Raw genomic sequence first — 14954 nt, forward strand, 5'->3', positions numbered from 1 at the left:
GTTGTGGCATGTGAATTCTTAGTTGGGGCATGTGGGATCCAGTTCCCTGACCAGGGATTGAACCCAGGCCCCCTGCATTGGGAGTGTGGAGTCTTAGCCACTGGACCACCAGGGAAGTCCCTGGCCATCTCCTAGCATTGCTTCCACTGCATGCCATTGGCCAGTGCAGTCACAGCCCCCATCCCCAGATTCAAAGGCAGGAAGCATAGACACCATCTCACAGTGGGAAGAATATTAGTAACATTATAAGATAAATACATAGATGTGGCCATCTTTGGACAATACAGTCTCTCACACTCCATCATATCTTAAGGTGAATTAGACTATTAATGGCTCTAAGTAATGGATTATCACTTTCAGAGAGATTTGTATTTAGCTAAGGACCCCAGTAGTCCTCCATGGCTCAACCTAAGTGAATAAGTCATTGAAGGTGAGGAGGCTACCTCATTAAAAGTGGGAAGCATGATTCGAGGAAGAGTATTTTATCTTATTTTTTTGGAAAGACTTATTCTTTTTTTGTTTGCTTTTGTTTTTAAATATTTATTTATTTATTTATTTGGCTGCACCAGGTCTTAGTTACGGCCCACGAGATCTTTAGTTGCGCCATGCAGGCTCTTAGTTGTGCCATGTGGGATCTAGTTCCCTGACCAGGGATCGAACCCGTGCCCCCTGCATTGGGAGTGCAGAGTCTTAACCACTGGACCACCAGGGAAATCCGCGAGGAAGAGTATTTTAGTCTTTAATATAAAAGGCTCAATATAGAAAGACAACATAAAATTAAAAAGTCTCAAAGTCTTTAATATGGCACACAAGGTTGTCTATGATCTGGTTCTTGCCTAATTCTTAGATTTAATCTTCCAATTATTCCTTAACTCACACCTTAAATACAAAGTATGTCAAAATACCAGGTATGCCAAATTTCGAGAAGTTCATCAAACACACTATCCTAGGTCAGGTTCCCTGGAAGCAGAGCCTGGGAGAAGGATCCAGGTCCTTGCAACTTACTAAAGGAGAGCTCTCAGGAAGAAGGACGAGAGAGAGAGAGAGAGAGAGAGAGAGAGAGAGAGAGAGAGAGAGAGAAAAGTGCAGGGAATGGAGCTAAGCAAGAATGTGGCCTCATTTGGAGTCTAGCTTTGGCCAGATCCCTAAAGCTGTGAAGCACGAATGACACCACAAGGTGATCCCATTCTGACGCAAGGGGGCTGTGTCATTGGCTGCAGGTTGGGGGAGGGGAGGCGGGCAGGCTCTGCCCACATGGCATGGAGCCTAACCTCTGGGCCCAGGCATCTCTCCCTCCTGAGGGGAATTTTCCAGAGCAGGGGGAGCAGCAGTGAGCCTCCAGCAGCTTGTGTTCACAAAAGGGGACGTGGGCTGGGCACCAGCAGGGGCCACCAGGCACAGTCACCTGTTTCAAGGCCTCAGAGCCTGGCTCATACTAGTCCTTTATCCTGGGATACAACTGCCTCTCCTTTTCTTCACTGATATCACCTCCTCCAGGATGCTTTCCATGATAACTAGCTGGCTACAGTTTACCCTTCTGGGCTTGAATAAAACCCTGTTACAACTATGTCTCTAGCTCAGCATTTATCACATTGTATTGAAAGTATCTGCTTACATAACCAGCCTCCCTCAGTGGAGGAGAAGCTCAGATGCACAGGAACCACGTCCTGCTCATCTTTTAGCCCCAGGCATTTAGCAGAGTGCCAAGCAGAGCAGGCCGAAGTACATATCCGGGTAACTGAACACCAGGTAAGTGACTTCCTAGGTGACAGTGCAAGGCCCTCCAGCTCTGCTATCAAGAGCTCTTCCGTCCCCACATAGTGGGGGGGGGGGGATGGAAAACCTGTCAATATATTTGGAACAAATTAAGTGATTTATGACAAATAAACTAGCTGTAAAGGTTCTTGCTACACCTAAGTACAAATACAGTTCTACCATTGTTACATTTTAGAAGGTATGCGCTAACGTGGTTTAAATGCTGTCAATTAAAAAAAATAGCCTTAAGGAGAGGGAAGAATTATGAAATCTATGCCTTAGCAGGAATAGAAAAGTTTCTCTTTTTTATGAGTGGAAATAGCTTGGTGTAAGGGCTGTTGAAGAATTTTCCGCAACACTAATCCTCCCCAGAAGTTAAAAAAGAAACTAGAGGTATGTCATTGCCATGCGCTAACTAAGATGCAAAGGGCCTAAACCAAGGGAAAAGGAGTGAGATGAATTTGAGTTACACCTACAAGGTGAAAACTCCCCAGTACCTGATGGCCTGGTGGATGGGGGAGGGGCGGAGGGCTCCAGTTGGCTGTGGTTACTCCTTGTGTGTGACGTGCCCCCTGGAGCTCCACAGAAGGAGTGAGGATGCTCTTGCCTTGTGAGTTCCTCACTGAAGTCCCATACCACAGGGGACATGGGGCAGTGGCCTCAGGGCAGTGAGATAGAAGGAGGGGGGCATCACAGAAGATATGAAAGGAAAAGAGGGAGATTCCACGATTGCCACCCAGAGGCTCCTACCCCCTGACTGGTGACAAGAGGTTATCCAAGTGGCAAAACCCGCTGGGGAGCTTGTCTGGGGGCTGCCCTGGGCCAAGTTTCATCATCAGCTCTTTTTATTTTTAGCCTACGCCACCTCTCAGAGTAACCAGGTCTATAAATGTCCATACCACTTGCTGTGCCTGGGCCCAGGGCAGAAGGGAGCAGCTAAAAAGCCTTGTGCCAGGCCTTGTACTGGAAAATTCGCTGCCCTCGGTTGGCAGATGCCTGGATCTCTGGTGCCCCAGGTTACCTCCTGGGCCACTGCCCTCAGTTCTCTGGGCATCCCACCATAGCCATCACCCCTCACCAGCTCTCCTCCAATCAGGCTTCCTGAGCACAGGCCAAATCAATAGGTGTCAGGAGGCAGATCACAGCAAAGCCAGGTCCCACACAATCCCACAGGATGGGTTATCCAAGGCCAGTCTGTCAGGGAATAAGAGAGCGCTCTCCCAGGCCTGTGGTGCTGCCTGGAGCTGGCGGACTCCCTCCCACCCTCCTTTCTCTCTTCTGGCCCCTCTGCACCCTGCTGGCGAGCTGCTCCCATGCTGGGCTCCTTCAAATGTGTTCAGGCTCTCAGGCACCCCGCACACCCCTCTCATTCTGGTATTGCTCCTGCAGAGTCGGGGAGGGAAGCTTGGGCTCCGGCATTGGGCGGCTGACCACCTGAGCAACCTCAGTTTCCTCCCCTGGCAAAATGGGAAGAAAAATAATAGCCCTTACCTCTCAGGAAGGCTGCCCTGGTACATAGTGCTTAATAAATGAAGCACTCACGACTCTAGTCAAAGGGGGGCAGCTTCTCCCCACTCGGAGACTTACTTTTACTTTTATACTTCACTCAGCCAGCTTGTGCCCTTGCGTGCAGGGCACTGGGCTTTTTTTTTTTTTTTTTGCCACCGCACGGCATGTGGGATCCTTGTTCCCCAACCAGAGATGGAAGCCGTGTCCCCTGCACTGGAAACGCTGACTCTTAACCGCTGGATCACCAGGGAAGTCCCATTGGGTCTATCTTGTTCACTGATGTATATCTGCCTCTTGGAAAAACTCCTGGCACATAGCAGATGTTTAATAAACATTTGTTGAATGAACACACCCCACCCCCGCTCCAAATATGCATCTCTTCTTTTGTCGCCTGTGTCAGCGAGTGGACCCACAGTTTCCGCATTGCCGGATAAAATCCCAACTCCTCAGCAGGGCCTAGTAGGCCTTACATGACCTGATTCCTCTCACCCCCCCCGCCCCGCAAGCTCATCTCTAGCCACCTCTCTCCTCATCCTACTCTCCCCGCACCCCGCTCCCCTACACTCTAGCAATACAGAACTTTCTTTTTTCCATTGGTTTTCTTTCAATGTCTCTCACCATCTGACCACCTCACCATTGCCTGCCTAGAACATTCTTCCTCCTCGCCTGCCCCATTCCTTACCTCCACGAGCCCTCCTTCACCAGGCTACTTCCTACATTTCCTGCAAGTCATATCCTTCAGGAAACCTTCTCTGTATGTCCTCCTGACCTCTCCAGCCCTTCTAGAATACACGTTCCTTCCACTGCTCCCAGAGCACTATGCATTTCCTCTCTCATAACACTTAATAAAACATTGCATCTACACTTTCGATTATTTTCCCCACTAGAATGTAATGTATGAGGCCATGGACTATATCTATTCTTTTATTTAATGCCTACACAGAGATAACTCTGTGCTAAGCACTTCTGTAAACTCTGTAAATATTAATTCATTTAATCCTCATAACAATCCTACGAGGTACTATTGTTACCGCCATTATACAGATGATGAAGCTGAGGCAGAGTTAAGTAACTTGCCCAAGGTCACAGAGCTAGTAAACGGCAGAGCTGGGATTCGAACCCCCAAATCCAAGTTCTTAAAACTGTTATAACGTGCTGTGTCCCTTGTTCACCAATATATTCTCATTGCCTGTCATATAGAAGGTCCACCCAAGGAATGTTTGAATAAAAGAAAGAATGGCTAAATGAATAAAGATTGTGGAAATAACACAGTCCTTTTTGGGACCAGTGGGAGGAAAAGACTGAGACAGAGATTAAGTCAGAGAAGTTGAAAGCAAATAGTCCAAAAGGGGTAAGGAAGATTCCAGGACAAGTGGCAGGTGATGAAAGGCAAGGTGGCGGGGGCAGGGGAAGCTCAGAAAGGCAAGTGACAAATGGCTGTACAGTCGACAAAGGAAAATATAGAACAGACCATTGGATTTGGCCAGGAGCTGGCCCCTGGGACCTCAGAGTAGTTTCCAAAGAGTGCTAGGGAGAGAAACCAGATTGCATGGCCTTGAGGAGGGAGTAGATGGTGGAATTTGGAATTTGGTAGGGGGTAGTGATCAGGTTAAGTAAGGTCTTTTTGTCAAGATGCGGTGATTAGGGCCTGCTTAAAGGCAAGAGGTAACAAATCTTTGGCGAGTGAGAAATCAAAACAGCCCTCACCAAAACAGAGAGTCTGTTGTGTGGTGGTGGACCGCCCCAAGGCCAGCCACAAGAAATGGAAACATGCACAAAGCATGCTAACATTTGTTGTGAACAGAATGAAGGCCAGGAGAGCAGTGCTTGATAAGAATTCCTTCCTCAGAGATATCTGGTAACCTCAGACACGAGGTACAATAGAAAGGCCTGGAATGAGGGGCTATGGTGAAGTATTAAAGTGAATTGATTTAGAGGCTACGAGTGGAAGAAAAGCAAAAAAAAAGAGTAGAGACATGAAGAGAAAAGAGGAAACTATTTTCAAAAGCTCAGGAGTTCAAAAAAGCAGGAGAAAACCAGAAAGAAGACAGGGACATTGGTGTAGGTTATAGAGCTGCGGCGAAAAAAGAATTCTGTTAACTGGCCAGAGGTGGCAGCCAAAGTGGGCCTGAAAGTTGGAAGCTGCAGGGGTTCTGCCTGGGGGCAGGGGCGCGGTCAGCTCCAGGGCTTGGTCTGAAGGGGCCTACTGGGCCCCAAATCCCAAAGACCCTGCATTCACAGGGACAGGGAGCTTCTGGGGTGGGGTGACAGGCAGGGCCGGGCACCCCGAGGAAAGGGGCACCTGGGAAGACGATGAAAGAAGGGCAGCCATAGCACATGCAACTGTTTCTTTCAACAACAATTGATTGAGCTGGTACTTGGCACCAGGCATTGGTTATAGGCTCAGCCTGCTCTCCAGGAGTTTACATTCCAACAGCAGCAAAGCCAAAGCACAAGTCAACCTATAACAAGGGGGGCGGCGCTGATATTCTGTAGCAGAGAAAGATGTAGAAAGGGCTCTGGGGGTCTTAGTGTTGGTGTGTGTCAAAGAAACGCATAAAAGTACCCACCCCAGCATAATGCAGGGTTTACTTTCCCCTAGGAAGTGAAGGAGAGGCTTCAGGCTAAGGGCTTGGAATTTGGTTTAATCTGAATAAACTCGTAAATCCACCAGATGGTTATTTTTTTTATTGGGGTATAGTTGATTTACCATGCTGTGTTCGTTTCAGGTGTACAACAAAGTGAATCAGTCATACATATACATATATCTACTCTTTTTTAGATTCTTTTCCCATATAAGCCATTATAGAGTATTGAGTTCCCTGTGCTATACAGTAGGTTCTTATTAGTTATCTATTTTATATATAATAGTGTGTATATGTCAATCCCAATCTCCCAATTTACCCCTCCCCCCGGTTATTTTTTGTATATTGTCACTTTTGTAGTTTATAATGAAGACATGGCTGTTGTCCCACTGGAGCACTGGGTGACTAAGACTGTTTGTGCTTCCTTAGCATTTTTTGGAAAACTGTTTCAATAGTATTCACCTTGGAGGGTTTTTTTCTTTTTTCTTTTGGTAAGTTTGTAATTTGTATTTGGGATACTTTGTAATTTTTAACATAGCCTCTTTCCTGATTATAAAAGCAAAGCATACTCATTGTAAAAAGTTAGGGGAAAATTGTAAAGAAGATTTTAAAATGTCATCTTAAAATACTGTCTGTGAAGACATAGAGAACAGACTTGTGGTTGCCAAGGAGCGGGGGGATGGGAGAGGGATGGACTGGGAGTTTGGGGTTAATAGATGCAAACTATTACACATAGAATGGATAAACAGCAAGGTCCTACTGTATAGCACAGGGAACTATATTCAATATCCTGCAATAAACCATAATGGAAAAGAATAGGAAAATGAACATTTATATGTATAATTGAGTCACTTTGCTGTACAGCAGAAATTAACACAACATTGTAAATCAACTATACTTCAAAGAAATAAACAAAGAAATAAACACTGTGAACTGGGGCATATCACAGTCCATACACATTTATAATATATCATATACATAATACATAAATATTATTTATATGTTTATAATTAAATATCTTGATTATATTTATTATATAAATAAATATATGTTTGTTTATAAATATATGTGTGTGTATATATATAGCTCCTAATAGGAAATCTTGTATTTCTTCACCAAAGGATAGTCTAAACAAGCAATCAACCCCATGCATGTGATCCAGTGGGCTGAAAGTGCTATATTATGACTTGGAGTTGACTTCAACAAAAACTGTGAATGAGGCAGAGTTTGTTTCCAGGTAATAATCTCATCCCCACCTAATGCGAGGCAGAATTCTTAGATGGTCCCCATGATCTCCCCTGCGTGATGTTATGTCCTGTGTAATCTTCTCTCCTTGAGGGAGTGTGGGTAAGATCTGTGACTTGCTTTTAGTCAATAGAATATGGCGAAGGTGACAGATGGCACTCTCATGATTAAGTTACATCATATAAGGCTCCATCTTAGAAGACTGCAGTGAGTGATTTTCCTGTTGGCCCTGAAGAAGCAAACAATCATACTGTGAACAACCTATGGGAGGGAGGTAAGTGCAGGTGGACCGGAGGGTGGCCTCCACCAAGCAGACAGCCACAAGGAAATGAATTCTGCCAACATCCGTGCAGGATTCAGCTTCACCTTGGAATCTGATTCTCTCCCACTCACACCTCCAGATGAAAACACAGCCTGGCTGACACCTTGATTGTGGTCTTGTGAGACTAAGCAGAGAATCCAGCTACACCATGCCCAGACCCCTGACTCATGGCAACTGTGAGATAACAAATGTGTCTTTTTTATCCTTATTTCCCCATTAATTCCCACCAGCTGTATCCCAGATGGGTCTGAATGGTGCTATACATGTTAGTATCTCTGGCTGAATTTTTGTTCCCACCATTCCTTTCAATCCAGAATCCCTCCCTTCCTGCCAAGTGCCTCATCTAGGAAACCTTCTGAACTTCGAGACCACTGGACCATTGCTTCCACTGCATTTTTTTTTTTTTTGCCACACCACACGGCTTGTGGGGTTTTAGTTCCCTGACCAGGGATCGAACCCAGGCCCTCGGCAGTGAGAGCATGGACTCCTAACCACTGGACCACCAGGAAATTCCCCCACTGCACTTTTTATTTGCACCACTTGTTTGTCCCTGATTCATACATTGCTATATGGCCTCTTCTGAAATCTTACTTTTATGAAAATGTTATTGAATATGGATTTTATATATATTACAAGGAACATATCAAATGAAGTTGTAAACTCACTGAAGTTCAGGATTCCACGCTGTGCACAGCATACTGCTGGGAATACACACCTCCATATTTAAAATTCGAGTTACATGAAGCAGTCAGCCAAGCGTGATTGGCCACTCATTGAGACTCTCCATAGAGCCAGACCTGAGAACATCCCTCAGTGTTGTCCTCATCTCCCTGAGCTGCACTTTCCTTTACTGAAAATTGAACATAATGCCACCTACCACAATTATTTCAAAGACTAAATGAGACTAACGTGGGTGGCTGACACTTCATAGGTGCTCAATAAATGTGAGATGAATCAGAATCCAGGATGGCAAACCTTCCATGTGTAAAGGCTGCGCAGACACAACAGTGGGTGGAATTATCACAGGCAGGGCAATACTTCAAAGTGCTCAATGAAACTGAAGAAGCTTGTGCACACAAAAGGCCAGTTTAGGTAACTGTGTTTAAGTTTTAGTTTCCTTTCTCAGTAGATATACGCGGAATGCAAGGCCAGCGACCGACTTACAAACACTGATCAAGCGTGGGGAGGGATCTGAAGGAATGCGAGTAGGTCTTGCCAGGAAAGAAGTTTGCTGCTTCTGAAATGTTTTGGTCTTAGCCACTGGCAGGATTGATCGATTGCAGTTAGCAAAGCGTCTTCTGTACAGCCTGTCCAAGCATCTGTTTCTGTACCTCTGCACAACTGTTGCTCAAATTCACTCTTCCTTTCGAATTATCATCTTTGAAGAGCAAGAGAAAAGTCCATCCAAACCACCCTACGTATCTTAACAGCTTCCAAGTCCTTTAAAGGAGGGTCCTTAACATTTCCCCTTACCCCCTGCCTGGGTTCAAACTTCAACTCCCAGGGTTCGCCCAAGTCCCTCCCCTTGCCCTGTCATCTAATGAATATGCAAATAACATATAATTGGCAGCCAATGGCGTGGGTTCTGGTCACATGGTGCCCATGGTAGGTGAGCGGACAGAAGTTGTGTGTTGGTGAACAGAGACAGCTCTCAGTCTGGGGCGAGCGCTTCAGTGAGCTTGGACCGATGCTCGGGCAATAGTCCCTGCGGCGGCAGCGGCGGCGGCGGCAGTAGTGGTGGCAGAAGAGAGGAAGGGGGAGGGCCCCGAGGGCTACACACGCTCACACTTTCAAGTTCCCTTGGAGGGAGAAGAGGTGGGGCTGCAGAAAGAGGAGGCCAGGAGCAGTTCCATCTGTCCCGTCCCGTCTCCCCCTCTTACTCTTGCTCCCTGCACCCTGGCTCTGCGAGAGTTGAGGGTTCGGGTGGCAGAACGCGGCAGTGAGGGCAAGAGGGCCAGGAGAGTGGGGACCGGAGCCAGGGGTACGGGGGAAGATGCCCATCCTGCTGTTCCTCATAGACACGTCCGCCTCTATGAACCAGCGCACTGACCTGGGCACCTCCTATTTGGACATTGCCAAAGGCGCTGTGGAGTTATTCTTGAAGGTAAAGGGAGGGGAGGGGAGAGATGGGGAGAGTTCCCTAGGGATGGGGGTTGTGGTGGATTTAGGTGCTTCTGTAACGTTGGTATCGCCCCCTCCTCCCCCCTTCCCTTCGCGGCCCCCTCCGTCATCCCTCGTCCCGCAGCTGCGCGCCCGGGACCCGGCCAGCCGCGGAGACAGGTACATGCTGGTCACCTACGACGAACCCCCGTACTGCATCAAGGTAAAGGGGCCATCCAGGGGGTGGGCCGGGCGGGAAGCGGGAGCCTGTCGGCCTGGGCAGCCGAGCCCCCCTGCCCCCGCCCGAGGCGGTCCTGCGTCGCCCGGCGGGGCGGGCGGGGCGAGGTGGGGGCGAGGGCGGGGGTGAGTGGCGCCTCCGCGGCTTCCGAGGAGCTGCGGCGCCGGGGGTCGGGGAGGGGACCGGGGGAAGGGCGGCCCCGGGGAGAAAGCGCAGGAGAGCCGGGCCGGTGGCGGCGACGAGCGCAGCCGCCTCGGAAGATGGCGGACATTTTGCTTTTGTATGAGCCGGAGAGGGAGACCGAGGGCGCTGCTGAGATGGAAAGGAGGGAGGGGAGGGAGGAGAGGGGAAGGAGGGCCCGAGACCCGGAGGGAGGCTGCGGGCGGGCCCGCCCCTTCGGGGCGCACCGCGCGCGGTGGAGGCCGAGGGGCCGGACGGAGCCGGCGACTCCGCCCCGAGGTGCTGCGGGCTCGCGCGCGGGTTTTCCTGGAGCCCTGGCTCCGCCCCCGGCCCCTCCTTCCCCCCTCCTCCCTTCCTTCGCCGCTTCTCCTCCCCCTCTTCCTCCAGCTCCCCTCCCCTTCCTGCTGAGAGCGTGGCAGAGCCGGCCGCCGGCCTTCAAAGATTAGACTACTGCTTTTGCGCTTCTGTGGTCTCTAACCCACCCCCACCCAATGGAAAATCAGTCCGCGGAGCCAGCCTCCCAACCCCCAGGCCCGGAGAAACTCTTTTTACTTCTTCTCCGGCATCGGTCCGGTTAAGGCCGGCTCTGTTACCTTAGCTACTGTTAGTGTTTCATTGGCGATTCCAACCCAAGCCGCGACAGGGTGGGGCGGGGAGATGCAGAGTCTGAACCCGCGGGGACAGAGCTTTTTAGGGACCTGGCCTACCTACTGACATCATAAATTAGGTTTGTGTTAGTCACGTAGGGATTTGTCCAGGGAAAAGAAAGGAAGGAAGGGGAGGACTCGCTGAGCGCGGTTACAATAGTCAAATGCGATGACTTGATCCACAGGGTTCTGACCTACAGGAGAGAAGTAGGGAGCACTTAACCTCCCTACCCTTGTCCTAATGGTGAGGAGATAAAGAACTGCTTTGCCTGCAGTGGCCCGATAAAATAGAACTCAGACTATTAAAGCAACCTGCATAAGAGTCCTGCTTGCATATTGAAAATTTTAAAATACATCACCATAATCCTTGACGTCTTTCGCTAGATACCCTCTTTTTCTCAGAATTCTCTTAACAGGGTCGGGGAGGCACTGGATGTGTTGTAATCCGTTTTAGCCGAGTGAGGTGTTTGAAAGAATGGAACCTACCAAACTGAATAGTTGGCTATAGAGAGCGTTCCTTCAGAAATAAAACCAGAGAGGCTTTACTTTTGTAACTCGTAGCTTCGGTTAACAGTTTGATTAGTAGGTTCCCCTGAAAACCGGTCTGGTTTTGATGCTTTGTTTTCCGTTTTTGATTTATCTATTTAGAAAAATGGAGCAAGTAGACATCTTTAAGAATGCCATAAGCTTTTTAAACATGTCAGTTTCCTACAAGGGTGTGACCATTTTTTCCACATAGAAAAGCAGATGTTTGTCCATCCTAAGTATGAAAGTCTACACCGTTTGAGTACTAATACAGATAAGAACCCACCGTTTGTAGTGTGGCCATTTGAAATCCTCCTTAATTTGAAGTAGTTAAAAGGATAAACTACAAAGCAGTGTGCCTTTTTTTTTCTTGAAAGGAATAACTTATTTAACATTTTCCTGAATGCCAAGACTCATAGTTTAAACATGATTTTTGATCTATAAAACTTTTATGGCAATATTTACAGAATCTTTGGAAAAGAAAAAGAAAGTCTGGCCGCCTTCTTAACAACCATCATTACAGCTTTTTACCTAGCATTGTAATCATAATGTACATATTACTTTGAGTTCTGCCTTTTCCACCTATTTTGTCCTGTGAATTATTCCCGGTTGCCACATAGTCTTCATACTTAAAATTTTTAGTGGCTATGTAACTTATCCATGGTATTTTAGAGGCTCCAGATAGTTCTGTGAACAGAGGGGAAAAGTTGAATTTTGTTTTTAGTGGAAATTTCATCTGTCAGCTCTTTTTATCTTGCCATCTTCTACACTACCTTTTTTCCTAAAGTAAAAAACCTTCTTCCAAGCTGACTTTGATCTTTCTCTTCTTATGCAGGGCAGGTGTGGGAAGATACTTTGTATAATACTTTCAGTTGCTAATCGTGAGTTATCTTCTTTAGTCTTCTCTAAAGTCATTCAGGTTTTTCCATTTTAATCTTACATGATAACTACACGTGCTAGGGAATGGTCAATGATCTTAATGATGTTCTTGTCATTTTGCTGTCTATACCTGAATTTCTAATGATATGCCATATTTTGGTAGCATTTTCTTTCTGTGAGTCCCTTTCGGTCACTCCCTGCTGCCCACCCCCGTCCCTCCCCTCAGCATGTGGTAACTATTTGTTCTTTTGCTTTTAGGATCTAGCCATTTTGGAAGGTCTGAAATTTTAGAACATTTGGTGAATTTTTCTTAAAATTTAGTCTAATCTTTCACTTGCTAATAGCTGGGAGCCATAAATGTCTGTTTTCTGTCACACTGATTATCAAATAGGTCTTTATTTGACTGTCAGCAGGCGTCTTAGTTGCTACTTGAAACTGCACTCTTCGCTAGGACCCTGAGGTCCTTTCAGCAAAGTGATGTTAGATAGGGTTTTATTTGTTAACTTGTTTTTCTGCAGAATAACGTGAAGTGTATTTTTGGATTTCTGTACAGTTGGAGGGCCATTGTTTATCTCTTGTCAAAGTAACTGCCTACTTATTTCTCAGGTCTTGGTTATATCCAACGCTAAACACTGCAAAACCGATTTTTTTTTCCTAGTAGAAGATTCAGTTCTGCTGGTGGTGTAACAGGCGTGAGCTGTGCATTTGGTTGGAAGGTTTTTTTCCTAATAGGCGTGGAACTATTCCCAGTATATCCACTTACAAGCTCTGACAATAAATCTTGTTGTGAAAAGTTACTGTGACTGGAATTCTTCACTAAAGTATACTGTTGAGCATGTGAATATAGTATTTCACCCAGGACTTAGTAGCTTCTCACTGCATACCCCTTAGGACATGGCTATGTGCTCTTTTAAAATTAGTCATACCTGTAACTTGCAGTCAGCTGGGCATGGATGGAATTAAGTTTGATTTGGGGAACCATATAAAAAGCATATGAAATGCAAGTATTTTGTGCTACATCTGTTTCAAGTGTTGCTTTGTAGACAGGTTTTATACATAGTGTCACAAATGTTAACACTACATTTATACAATGGTATCTTTAGTATACACAGCTGGGATGAAGCCTTTTAATATTTTTAAATTTCCAGTGTATCCTTATAAGACTAATACATGGTTTTAAGAAGTGGGGTGGGGTTTTTTTTTCTTTTTCTTTTTTTGGTATAATAATTCTTAATAGTTTTGGCTGAGGTTCTGCTGTCTTGTATGTTTTGTTTTGCTATGAGTCATAATTTCCTTTTATTCAGTGAATAGCAGAGGTAAGCTTGTCGCTACTACTAACTCTGAGCAAATTGAGGGCACCAAGAAGAAAGTGAGCCGTGAGACTGGAGTAGATAATAAGTATTCAAAATGGTTTGATGTTTGAAGCTACTTTCTTAAAGCGATTTCTTTTTTATTGAAGGAAATGCTTTTTTTCTAAACATAAAACTGAGTCATTTTTCTAGAAATAGCTGAAACACATGTATAAATCATGTACAGACTTTTTTTTAATAAATAGGGAGAGTTGTTTCAAAGAAATATCCCAAGTCTGTAATTTGAAACAGAGAGCATTTGAAAAAGTGCAATTTTCCCTTGAGTGTTGCTTTTTCACATCCTGTAGCCAGCCTTGCTTACTGGTATCTGTGTGCCTTTGTCAACATGTATCAGCAAAGGCAGTATTTTGGCTTACAGATTTAAGAAGTAAACCTATGCTCTTTAAATGATCTGTGTTCCAAGCATTTAGTGGTATTTTAAACTAAGGCTTAACTTTTTCATATGCCCATGAGTATATTTTATGGGGCTTATTTGGAAAAGGAGTGACTTTTAGGGGAGCCTTTCATTGTGGTTGGAAGCTAAGGAAGTGGTTTTGGGTGAAACAGTGGCAACGTGGCTGGTGAGAACAACCGGAGGCAATGGAAGGTGCATTGAAAACTCAAAATGCCACAAAAGTGGGGCATTGACTTTTATAATTAGTTGTTCCTCCCCTGATCTTGCTTCCTTTTCACCTTCCTCATTGGCCATTTGAAGCGTGTGATGATAGTAATTTTGAAATGAAAAAGGGGGAAAGAAATCATCAACAAAATGAAAAGGCAACCTGCTGAATGGGAGAAAATCTTGTCAAATTATATACCTGATAAGGCGTTAACATCCAAAATATGTACAGAACTCAGTAGCAAAAAAACTAAACAATCTGATTAAAAAATGGGCAGAGGATCTGAATAGACATTTTTTCAAGGAAGATATACAGATGGACAGCAGGTACATGAAAAGATGCTTAACATCACTAATCATCAGGAAAATGTAAATAAAACCACAATAATATCACCACAGGCCTGTTAGAATAGCTGTTAACAAAAACACAAGTAACAAGTGTTGGAAAGGATGTGGAGAAAAGGGAACCCTCCTCCACTGTTGGTGGGAATGTAAATTGGTACAGCCACTATGGAAAACAGTATGGAGATGCCTCAAAAAATTAAAGATAGAACTAACGTATGATCCAGCAACTCTACTTCTGGGTACTTATCTGAAGAAAATGAAAGCATTAACTTGAAAAGATATAAGTACCCCCGTGTTCATTGCAGCTTATTTATAATAACTAAGATATGAAAACAACCTAGATGTCCATTGATGTATGAATAAAGAAAATGTGATATATACATACAATGGAATATTATTCAGCCATAAAAAAGAAGGAAATCTTGCTATTTGTGCCAACACGGATGGACCTTAAGGGCATTATGTCAAGGGAAATAAGTCAGACAGAGAAAGACAAATACCATGTGATCTCACTTAAATGTGGAATCTAAACCAAAACAAAATGAAAACAAAACAAGGTCATAGACACAGAGAACAGATTGGTGGTTGCCAGAGGCAGGGGGTGGAGGGTGGTCAAAGTGGGTGAAGGGTGGCAAAAGGTACAAACTTCCAGGTAT

At 45.5% G+C, this 14954-nt stretch overlaps 1 protein-coding gene across 3 annotated transcripts in view; it reads left to right on the top strand.

Moving 5' to 3' along the window:
- Positions 1–9404: 9404 nt before the first annotated feature.
- Positions 9405–14954, top strand: part of INTS6L (integrator complex subunit 6 like) — a gene marked incomplete at its 5' end in the record, with an annotated part of 49384 nt that continues 43834 nt past the window's right edge. For 2 of the 3 annotated variants that reach the window (XM_082681813.1, XM_082681815.1), the window contains 2 exons: positions 9405–9520; positions 9662–9739. In XM_082681813.1, the coding sequence (XP_082537939.1) occupies positions 9410–9520; positions 9662–9739 (189 nt within the window). Of the gene's footprint in view, positions 9740–14954 lie in introns of all 3 variants that reach the window. The other variant, XM_082681812.1, reaches the window with a different exon arrangement.

This window comes from Grampus griseus (genome assembly GCF_964374135.1).
Source record: "Grampus griseus genome assembly, chromosome: X".
Lineage (NCBI taxonomy): Eukaryota > Metazoa > Chordata > Mammalia > Artiodactyla > Delphinidae > Grampus > Grampus griseus.